The 11213-nt window shown below is 55.0% G+C and overlaps 1 protein-coding gene across 1 annotated transcript; it reads left to right on the top strand.

The window, feature by feature from the left end:
• The first annotated feature begins 6965 nt into the window (after positions 1–6965).
• On the top strand, positions 6966–9880 carry LOC134164539 (C-C motif chemokine 21-like). The gene is made up of 4 exons (XM_062620390.1): positions 6966–7122; positions 7630–7750; positions 7866–8040; positions 8282–9880. The coding sequence occupies exons 1-3, from the start codon at positions 7056–7058 to the stop codon at positions 8023–8025; spliced, it is 348 nt and encodes a 115-aa protein (XP_062476374.1). The 5' UTR covers positions 6966–7055; the 3' UTR covers positions 8026–8040; positions 8282–9880.
• Positions 9881–11213: the final 1333 nt, after the last annotated feature.

The following is an 11213-nucleotide window of genomic DNA, read 5'->3' as shown; positions in this document are numbered from 1 at the left end:
AGAGAATGATTTGTATCTGGAAACCTATGGGAAGATTTGGGTCTGGCCTCTCATCTCCTTGCTAAGGGCCATGGGGTAGACCACATCTACCAGAGCTGTGTCCTGAGGGGCTTCAGGGGCTGTGGTATTTGCCTAAGTGATCTGCTGCTCAGTGGCAGGTAGCACTGGGGACAGCAGCATGTCTGAGGATGCTCTCCCTGCCCATTGAGTGGTGCCAACCATATCAACTGGTCTCACGAACCTCTCTTTTGCCTCTGCAACTTTGTCTTGGTGCAGCCACCTGGGGTTTGCAATGTTTACAACTGTCATAGGGGCCTCCAGGCTTGGAGCACAGATGGAAACTGGGCTGCAGCCCTCATGGTATTCTTGGGATGATGGGGGGAAGTTCCTCTTTGCGCCTGCAGCCACAGCAGTCACTTCTGGGTGACAAGGGGCAAGGCCTGCTCAGTCTCATCTTGGTAGCCCTGAGTTCCTCCAGATCTCTGCAACACTCATGGTCTGCTCTGCTGCCAGCATAGAGAGACGGGACCCATTGGTGGGTACGGTGGTGTTTCTCCCCTTCCTCCTGATTTCTGAGCCAGGCACCCTCCATGGGAGTGTTGCAAACCATCCCGGTGACTTTCCCAGGGCAGCCATCGTGAGGTCTGTGTGGCTTTGGCAGGCGGATGCTGCCGGGAGGTCTCCAGATTCTGGCCCTGCAGAATCTCTTCCCTTGCTGTAAACAGCCTGATCCCCATCCCCAAAGGGAATTTCCATCCCCTCGCACTGTTCCCAGCCCCTCACAAGCTCCTGCAGCCACCTGCTGAACCAAGGAGCTCAGATGCTTGCTGACCGGCTGCAGCATCTCAGTCTGAGTCCTGGCTCCAAACACTGTTTTTCCCATGTTCAAGCCTGTTTTCCCCTTGCCTCCTCCTGGAGACACCACTTTGATGGTCAGGTCGAATGGTCGAGGGACTCCCCTGGTCCTTGGTCAGACCCTGCTCTGTGTGTGCCTGGGAGGAGGATGTGCTGCATTGTGCTGCTCTCCTTGATGGTGCAGGGTGTCCTCTCTGTTACTCCTATTTGGTTGGGTAGCAGGTCATTCCTCATGTCTCCCCATGTTGAAGTGAGCTATTTCAGGGCTTTGACAGCTCCATTGCTCTGCTGCGATGCTCTCAAGTACAGTTAATGACCAGTTATATTTAGCTATGGAGTATTTAACTTCTTCCTATTTCTTGATTCTATCCGACATGATGAGACCTGTCCATTGAAGCAATTCCAGCAGCTGTTTCCTCCTGGTGCAGGCTGCTGGGAAGGACTTGGCTGGCTGCTCTCTGGGTGCCCTCCTGGCACCGGTGTTCCCTCTGGTGCCAAGTCCAATTGCTTGTGGCCAATGAAGCTGGCAGGCAATGCAGCAGGTCTATGTCTGGTATCAGTGCCTGGTGTCTCCTAGCCCTTTGGGGTTTAATCTCCTTTCTCTTTGTTTTCTGTTTGCATTTTAGACCACTGCCTGGGCATTGCATGGCTGATTCCCTGGTTGGGGCTGATCCATCACTAGGATCCCTTCTCTGCTGTTTTCTAGTCTTGGCTCAAGCACACAGAGTTCATAGTTTAAGTGTTGCTCTAATGTCTCCTGCAAACTCTCTAGAGCCTTCTTGATGTTTTGCTTCATTTCCCTTTGGCCATCTCTAGTTTCTCTGTCTCCATTTCCCTGCTCTCAATGAACCCGCCTTGTGTGCCAGGGGCTGTTCGCTCTGAGTCCCAGCTCCTGAGCCTGTGGAGCTGAGCCCATGCTGGAAGTGTGGGGCAGAGCGGGGTGGATGCAACACAGCTCTGCCTTGTGTTAACTAGAAAGTCCGATGTCCTGGCATGGAGGAGAAGCAGTTTCCTCTCCGACAACACTCACCCAGCTGTTTTCCCCAGCAGCTTCCTGAGTCTCTCCTAATTCACATGCCAAAATGATGCCTCTGCATGAAGGGCATCCCAGCCTGGACAGTGCCCATCCAACCCACCCATTCCCAATGCTCACAGCTCCTGGCTCAGCTGCCACACACGCTGTGTCTTGCTTTTGGGGGGCTGCTGCTCACTTTGCCGTGAGAGGATTTATGACTCATTGCTTTCACCGGAGGCTGGGTTGGTGCCAGGAGTTTCCACTGGGTTTTACGTTGCCATACAAGGCACAGTGGGCTTTCAGGACGGACGATTGATGTGCTGCTTGATGGGAGAGGGAGGGATGGGCCTGTGGTTGGTGGAAAGGCTGGGGACTGGCTGAGAGAGGCACAGCTTTTAGAGGGTTATGCAAACACTGGTTGAACTCCTCTTTCCTGCAGTGTCTCCTGCTCTTTGGCCCAGCATCTCTGCCAAGAACAGGATGCTCTTGCTGTCTCCCCTTTCCACCACGAGCCTCAGCCACCCCATGGAGGTCTCTGTCATGCCCTACACAGAGAGACAGGCTCTGGACCACTGCCCCTTTCATCACTGAATATATGTTGTGGTGACGTGGTGACAAATGTGCACGCTTTGAACAGCATGAGCCCAAAAGGATCCCATGTGTTGGGTAATGCCTGGATCTGGAGGGCTGAGAGCAGAGCAGCCCTGACCATGTGCTTCCAGGGCAAGACAAAACACAGATCATCACAGATCATAGAATGGTTTGGGTTGGAAAGGACCTTAAGATCACCCAGGTTCCACTCCCCTTGCCATTGGCAGGGACACCTTCCACTAGGCCATGCTTTTGGGAACACTGTGGGCAGCACCACACATCACACAGAGGATGCTGTATGAAGAAAGCATCTCTCTGTGGTGCACGACCTGCTTAGGCCCCTCTCATCCCATTCCCTATCATCCTGCACAATTCCCAGCAGTGAGTCTGTCCTGCCCCAAAGCTCCTGAGCCATTCCACAGGCATGCTAGCGAACAAAGGGTTAACTCCTTGCACCTATATCCACCTGGGAAACCAGATTTCCACTTGGAAGTATCTTGGAAGAAACCATCTTCTCCTGGTTGAAGACCCACTCCAAGCCCAGCTGGCTCCAGTGCCCCTGTGCCGGGAGGTGACTCCCAAGGAGCTGGCTTCCATCCCCTTCCCAGCATGTTGTGTGCATCCCGCTCTTCCCATCAGGCTCGCCAAACGCCGGCGGACGGCGTGGCAGCCAGCAGGGAGCCTGCTCGGCTCGTGTGCCGCCGGCTTCCAGCAATTCCTTCCTGCTTCCCGAGGTCTGTTTCACTACGGCACTTCCATACTGTGTGCCTGGCCGGCAGCCCGCTCCCCTTCCCAGCCACCGGGATTTTCCACACTGGGCTTTACAGACTACCTCTGTGCTGAGTCCTGGGAATCGTGGCCTCTGCAGGAAGGAATTTGCTGGTCAGCGGGTTGAGCTGAGCTGTGCGACCCTGTTCCTGTTAGCTGTGACTTTATCTCGGAGGCAGCATCCAGAAGGATTTGGAAATTCCCTGTCCCTCTCGTTGGCTCCCCCTGATGCCTTTGGTCCATGTATGTACCCAATGAGCCCCTGCCTTCATCCCTGAGCCACCCAGGGAGCAGACCCTGCCGGCTGGTTAAACATGATAGATCTGGGGGCATTTGCAGAGCTGAAGAAGAGCCTAAGTGTGGGTGAGCAAAGAGCTTGAGGGGTCAGGAGAGAGAATCTCTTGGCATTACATGGTGAGATGACAGGAAGCAGAGCTGCTGGAAGCCAGGGAAGTAATCTGTAGGTGAACTCCAGGCTCTGGTGCTGGGTTGCAGGGTGCAAACATAAGAAGCATTTGGGATGGAGGCTCCAGTAAGTCCCTACAAGCTGCCACAGTGGTTTCAGTGCCTGGGAAAGTCTCACAAGCAAGGCAGTTTGGTGTCATTTGCTATGGACCCACTGGTTTTGCACATTGGGTGTTCAGGGACACTGTAATGTCTGCCGAAAACGCCCTCTCCTCTTCCTACAGTCCATATGTCTCTCCGCCACACAGGGATGCACAGAAGGCTGGAGCTGGGGATAGATGCTGCCTGGGCATGGGGATAGATGGAGGCATTACTGCATGAAGCAAAAAAGCTTTGTATGTTATCAGACACAGACCCTGGGGCTAAAAAGGGGTTCTCTGTATCTGAGACACCGCAGAGGAGCACCATGCCTGGTTATGTTCCCTTCCTGTGTCTGCTCCGTCGTGCTCCTTTGAGCTCCAGGGAAAGTCTGGTGGCTGCAGGAGCCCAAGCAGGTGAGAAATGGGCTTATGTGGGTACGTGGATTAAACTGTTCCTGTCCAGAGTGGCTGCTGGAGGCTGCTGTGAAATGGAAAGCACTAAAAAGCCTTGCCTCCAGCCCCCGGCAGCACCTCTGTATCCCAGAAGCTGCATCTGCCCTGCGAGCCATCTGCAGACAGGGATGCTCACCCCTCTCTCATTGCCAGAAGCTCTCTGCTTGCTCCCCTCTCTGGGGTGATAGAATCAGGAGTGAGCAGGGAGCTCTGAGGGAAGGGGGGAAAGGAGGGGAGATGGGTTACAGACCCTCCGGCTGTTCTACATGGGTCCCTGCTGCCCAGACATGCAGGTGCATCTGCATTGCTCAGCCAGAGCAGCGGCCAAGTACCCCTGCCATTAGTTCAGCCCCTCCTGGGTCCTCTCCAATCCACCTTGCCTGGAAGGAGCGGAGTGAGGGTCTGTTCAGCCATCAGCTTTCCTCAGGGTTCACGATCACAGCAACAAGGAGAGCTGCCAAAGAGTGATGCCTGTGAAGGGAACGTGTGCCCTGACCCTACTTAGCAGCTCAGACCGTGCTTGGGGTTGGCCTCTGGCCAGGGGATGCTGCTGCGGTGTCTTGAAAACACACAGAAAGCCAGGGACTTTCCAGGGCTGGTAACAGGCAAGGAAGGGGTCTGGGATCTCTCCTGAGCATCTCTGGGAGCAGATGGACCCCGAGGCTGCACTGGTGTGTGCTGGGGACAACCTGTACATGTGTCCTCTCCATCCACATCAATTGTCTTGATACCATATAAGCTCTGGGAAGACTTGACTGGGATCAGTGCTCCCCCAGCTTCTCCAGACTATTCCAGCCATGCCAGAGGTGGAGGTTCATCCAGGTGCCCAGCACTGCTGCCTGGGGAGGTTGCACAGGAAAGGGCTGGACAGGCATTAAGTGCCAGCATGGGTCTTCTTTTCCTGCCCTGTCCTGATGCCATCGGTGCTTTGGGGTTGGAGAGATGGGCGACAGCACCAGGGTACCTCCAGGACCAGTTCCCATGCTGCCAGGCACCCTAGGGAGATGCACCCAATACTGCCTGTGGTCTGTGCCTGTCCACATGCCCCAGGGGCTGTTGCCTGCAGCCACACCACCCTCGGTGCTGCACGAGTGTGTGTGGAGCTGCCTCCCCCGACACGTGCACAGGGGTACCCCCAGCATGGAGCTCCCTTTCTCTTCCTCACAAGTGTTGGAGGAAGCCCCAGGAGTGCAGCTCTGCATCCACAGGCACCCAACTTGTCCCTGGGGAAGGCAGCAACGACTCCAGCATTGCCCCCTCCTTGCTAAGGGAGGCGAGAGCATGGGCATCTTATCACAGCCCTGCTCCCTACTCTCTGGGATTTTGCTCTCCTCCTGGGTTACTCATTGCCCTTGGTAACAACTGTTTATGAGGGTCCATATCAGGAACTGGTGAGAAGTCCTGGGGCTGCAACCCCAGTCCTTGGGTCTGGGAAGGGGCTTGGCCCCGACGAGCTTTGGGTAGACCCTGTCGGGGCTCTGCATCCTGCTGGGGGTCCCAGGACACAGCTGAGACAGGCAGCAGGACCGGGGCTGGTCAAGGGGCTGGAGGATAAGGAGGATGAAGAGGGGGATGATAGTGGTGGGGTGGTGGAATTGGGGATGGAATGGCAAAGGGGCTCCTCTCAAGGGGGCTGGAGAGATGCCAGGATCTGGTTCTTCTCAGAGAGGCCCTGGGGTAGGGCGAGAGACAGCGGCACCGGATGCATCAAAGGATCCTCCCCTTAAATAGTGGAAAAAATGTTTTCAACATGAGAGCATTGCAAGCACTGGATGGAACAGGTTGTCCATAGCAGTTCTGAAGCCTCCACCCTTTGTCTCTTCCAGACCATGCCACGAATGTCTCTAGCCATCTCCCTGTCAGAGCAGGACCAGTGCTCCAGTGTTTAAACTGAGTTGCTCAGAACCTGGCCCAGCCATGTGCCATCTCTTTCAGTGGCCTTGCCCCCCACAGGAGTGCTCTGTGGGGTCTTGTTCAGCTCCCCCAGACTACTTCTGCATAGCCCCTATCTTGCCAGCCATGCCCAACACGTCCATCTGCACAGGGTCACTCCATTGTACCCATGCTGGGAGCTTGCATCTTGTCTGTGTTAAACCTCAGGAGTCAACCCATTCCTGCTCAGCTTTGCCACCCATCTTCAGCTCCCCAGTATCGGGGGACAGCACCAACGTACAGTGTTCTGTGCTATCTCCCCCAGTCCCATGTGCAGGCTGTCCCTTGCACATCCCAGCCCTACAGATGTGTTCAGCTATTTGGGGAGGTCCCAGGGAGCCAGACAGGGATGGGGGGGGCTGCGATATGGGGTCACCCTGAGCCCTTTCTCACCTGTGTGGGGTGGCTTGGGAGCAAAGCATGAGGTGGGGGATCAAAACCGATTGTCTCCTTGGTGTCCCTAATGGCTTGGCCACCTTCCAGGGTTCCTGCCCTGGGAACAAACAGGTAAGCACCAGCACCCAGCCCTCCGAGTGCAGGTAGGGGCAGGTTGAGAGACCGGGTAGGAGAAACAGGAGCCTACAAACCCATCTAACCATGGTAGGGGCCGAATCTCCGGTGTACCCCCAGCCTGGTACCCCAGGCCCTGATGGGCAGCTGGGAACAAGACAGGATGCATCCAAAAAGGGGGGGGGGTGAAGGTGGGGTGGGGGTTGCAGCTTACAGGAATCCCCCACCCTCCCACTTCTCCATCACCCATCCCTCGGCCAGCTGGTGGGCTGCTTGCCAGGCTGGCCGAAAATGAAAGCAGAGCGTCCGAGATAAATAGGAGCAGCCCCGGCTCTAGGCAGCAGTGCACATCCTGCTCTCCTTCCTTGCACTGCTCAGCACTCGACATGGCTCTGCGCCTCCTCCTGCCGCTGCTTCTGCTGACTGCGACCATCCTCATCACCCAGGCTCAAGGTAAGAGGCACCAAGCCCTGGGAACGTGGGTGCTCACAGGGTGCTGTGGTTGCAGTGCACGGGGTGTGGGTGCCCTACATTTGAGTGTACGCATGGGTGCGGGTGTGTGGTTTGTGGTGGAGGGTGTGTGTATGTGTAATGGTGCATGTCATTGGTTTGGGAGTGTGTGTGTGTGTGTGTGCGTGTGCCTGGTGTGGCAACAGCACCCCAAGGTGCAAAGCACAGGCAGGAGAATAAGGTTTGGTCCCTCTGTCATCTCTGCCTCAGTTTCCCCTCTGCCAGCACTGAAATGGGCATCACGTATTCAAGGTGTAGGGTCCAACCTGCAACTGGGCACTGGGATTGAGAGCTCCCACCCTCACATGCTGCTAGAGCATCTCCCCCATGAATGACACCAAAAAGGTTGCCTTGTGCCGCAGCTTGGCTGCGCTGTGCTCCTTTTGGGGGGTGGGAAGATGCCCTGGCTTTGTGAGGGTCCAAAATCCCACACTCCCACCTTACTCCTAGGCATTGGCAACTTGGGCATGGACTGCTGCTTGAAATACAGCCAGAAACCCATCTCTGGCAACCGGGTGACTTCCTACACCCTCCAAGAACCTGAGTCGGGATGTCTGCTGCGTGCTGTTGTGTAAGTACCCTGCTACGGTCGGGACCGTCCAAAGCAGTTTGGCTCCAGCCAAACCCCCCTGCTCCGTGTCCTCCCCCTGCCCACCCCCAGCAAACCTTTCTGCCTGTGCCCTCAGGTTTACCACCAAGAAGAACAAGAAGATCTGTGCCTCTCCCACTGACCCTGCTGTCCAGAAACTGATGCAGAACCTGGACAAGAGGGTCAGGAAGGACAAGAAGGGACAGCCCCCACGTTACCGGGGCAGACCCAAGCATCAGAAGCAGCAGCAGGTCTAAATCAGGCCTGAAAAGGTAGGTGAGGAGCAGTGGGGACATCAGGGTGACGGGATGAGGGTGCTGCCCTCCATCCCGGATCCATCCCCATGGGACGGTGGGCATCCTGGGGACAGAGCCATGGTTGTGCTTGCCTTAAAATCACATTTCTTTCTGGAGCTGCTGGGACAAGGGCAATGCCTGGGGACAGGTGAGGCACACCACGCAAGGCAACGGGCCCCTGGTGCTCTCACTGAGACCCTCTCTTTGTCTTCCTTAGGACGGATGCCTTCCCTACTGATGACCGACCTGGCAATGGACATCTATGGACCATCCACTCTCGCGCTGGCCCTAGGGCAAGGATGGGGCTGGCCAAGGGGGCTGCTCTCTTCTCTTCTCTGCAGCCCCCTTGGCACTGCCAAACCTGCCCCAGAGGTTGGCAGCAAGGGGCACCCAGGTCCCCGCTTGCCCCATGGCCATGCAAGCGGGGACCTGGACCCATGTGGGAGCTGAGCCATAGCCTCAAGGGGGAATGGGGCAGCCTTCCCACCAGAGGGGATTTCTATAGCCTGACAGGATGGCAGCTTTTCCTGTGACTTTTTAGGGGTGTTTTTGATACTTTTCTATTTATATTTTAAAGACTGTGCTTTCATTCAGTCTTCCTGGAAAGCTCTACTTCTGTCTCTTTGTGCTTCATGGGGTACCCTTTCTGCTGCTATCTGGCTTTTACTGGAAAATTGCTCTTATTTTTCTACCAAATAAATGATCGATGCTGCTAATTTCCCTCTTACCTGTTTGCTCCTTTTCGGCTTGCAGAGCTGTGGGGTGCTGGCCGGTCCCATGTCCCCATGGTCCTGCCTGGGCAGCTTGCTGGGGTCTTCCTTGCAGGGCAGCTAATAGCAGATGAGATGGAGAATGTGGGGACAATGGGGGTGACTGTGGCTGTACATCAAGGCTGTTGCAGGCTTTCCCTGCTGGCTTTTATAGCACACTGTTGCAGTGTAGTTTGGAGCACAACAGGATTTGTCCCTTTGATTTTTATTAAGTCTTTCTAGGCACGAAATTGCCATGAAATCGTAGCCAATTATTCACTTTAGTGGCATTTTACCCTTTTACCTCCCTTGGTTTTGCTGCTGTCAGAGTCAGACATTATTAAGCCAAATACTTGTTTTTTTCTGGTGTGGGGGGAGGAGGGGAAGAGAACCAGAAAAACAACTCTCATATACTTTCTTCCCAACTCTGAAAAGCCCACATAGTGAAAACTGCATGCTGTGCAGAGGCAACAGGAGACTTTGCAAAATTCATGGTTGCAGCCATTTGAGAGTAGCTCTATCCCAGAGCTTTAGTGAAATGGGAACTCACTAACCCGAGGACACCACAGGGTGACACTGCAAGTAGAAAGGGGGACAAATACCCAGGACAGGGCTGGCTGTGAATGGCATCTCCCAGTGCTTGCAAACCCCCTCTGGTGTGCCGAGATGGAACGAGGTGAAGGTCTGCACGGCAGCTGCAGTGCTATCTGCTTGCAGAGACGCGGACTTTGGTCAGTAGAGGTCTATTAAGTCCTAAATTGCAATAATAGGATTTGCAGAGCTTAACAGTATCAGCAAAAGCTGTGTGTTGGCTGGTGTAAAGCTTGCAGCCGGGTGTTTCTACCCAGCACATTTATCTGGCTTGATTGCTTTATTAGGCAGGCGTTTACATTTATTATTGTAAGGCTGTGCAAAGAAACTGTGAAGTCCAAGATACCGGCCCTGTGTATGGGATGGGAGCTGAGCTGTCTCTGCGCTGCCCGCTCCTCCATGTGGGAGCAGGTGGCCGAGTGCCAGATGGGATTTTGGACAGGATGTAAGGCAATAAAACATATCATTTACAACCACTCGTTCTGGCTGTTGCGATGGAGTTTGGTGCGGAGGGAAGGGTTGCATGGGGGGGCTGCTCTCCTGCCCTATGCACCATCATCCCCCCCGGTCCTGGTTTCTGCATCCTTATGGGTGCTGTGTCCCTGGGATGCAGTGCTGGCACAGGGATGTGCAAATCCCATCAGATGCAGCTGTGCTGCCCAGCAAGGTGAACTCATCCTGTTTGCTCAGCCATCCCCACCGTGGGGGGCTTGAAAACTCCCCAGACATGGAGGGGGGTGTGGGGGGGGTGAGCACAAAGTGGTTTTGTGCATGGCATCTACTCACAGAAGAAGCTGTTCCTCTGACTCTGACCTTCCCTGCTCCATGCTCCCAGATGCTTTGGAAAGACAGCATTAAACCAAGTTATTAATGAGGCTGTGCTCCTGGCCAAGGCTTTGCTGGGAGCCTGGGAACTGACTCCGTCAGGGTGGGAGTCAGCCGGGGCTGGAGGCAGCGCTGCGCTGTCCAGGGATGCACTGCATCCAGCCCTGCGAGGCTGGCCCTTCGTCCTTCCGCATCCTGTAGGATGCCTTGTTGGGCTGGTGCAGGGTCAGGACACTGGGGAGTGATTGCAAAACACCCCTGGAAATGAGGCGCAGCAGAATACATCTGCAACCACAAACAGCAAAGCAGGAGCAGATGGCAGGAGTGAGCCAGTGTGTGAGATGTATCCTGGTGTCTCTGCGGATGCAAATGTAAACAAAGGTGGGGTTTTACCCCTTCAAATCCTAAGTGGCCATTAGGCTAAAACTGGTTAAAAATGGCCATGGGGGTGCTCTAATTTACCCTAAACTTTATCCTTAAAACAGGGCTTGTGGGGGAGCGCCAGAGTTTATGTTATTCTCAGGACAGCACGTATAAGCGTGGACATGCATGGGCGTTTGCACATCACTTCCAGCTTTACTGCAGAATGCTGCATTTAGGGAAAATAAGGTGTCAGGGGTAGTGGGAGCCTCTTGCTGGTGAGGCAGATGGCTGCAGTGCTGCTGCTGCCATGGTGAGACGGCACCAGGGAAACACTTCTGGGGAGATTTCCTTGGAGAGGCTGAAGGAAGAGGTGATGGGTGAGAATCTGGAGCATGCAGCACAGGCCCAAACCCATCCGTTCCCTAAAGAGGAGCTGAGCCCACAGACCACAGATGAGACAAGCAATATAAAGAAGATGTTCTGAGACGATGCCGCAGTGAAGCAGCAGAGGAGGATTCACACCGTAGAGGGTTCCCAAACCTGCTGCTTCACCCCATGTGCAAAGATAAGGCAGTGTTGACGCAGTGGGTGCTGGGACAGAGGATGTACAGCCCCCCATAG

The sequence above is a fragment of the Pezoporus occidentalis genome, unplaced genomic scaffold (genome assembly GCF_034315485.1).
Source record: "Pezoporus occidentalis ecotype Australia unplaced genomic scaffold, CSIRO_AGI_Poc_V1 ctg220, whole genome shotgun sequence".
Classification (NCBI taxonomy): Eukaryota; Metazoa; Chordata; class Aves; order Psittaciformes; family Psittacidae; genus Pezoporus; species Pezoporus occidentalis.
This window is presented reverse-complemented; position numbering and strand designations above follow the sequence as displayed.

Bases quoted from the DNA above. Each gene is read 5' to 3' on its own strand.
- LOC134164539 (XM_062620390.1), top strand. From the start codon at position 7,056: ATGGCTCTGCGCCTCCTCCTGCCGCTGCTTCTGCTGACTGCGACCATC. The intron at 7,123-7,629 runs GTAAGAGGCACC...CCTTACTCCTAG, and splicing joins CCTCATCACCCAGGCTCAAG to GCATTGGCAACTTGGGCATG. The intron at 7,751-7,865 runs GTAAGTACCCTG...CTGTGCCCTCAG, and splicing joins TGTCTGCTGCGTGCTGTTGT to GTTTACCACCAAGAAGAACA.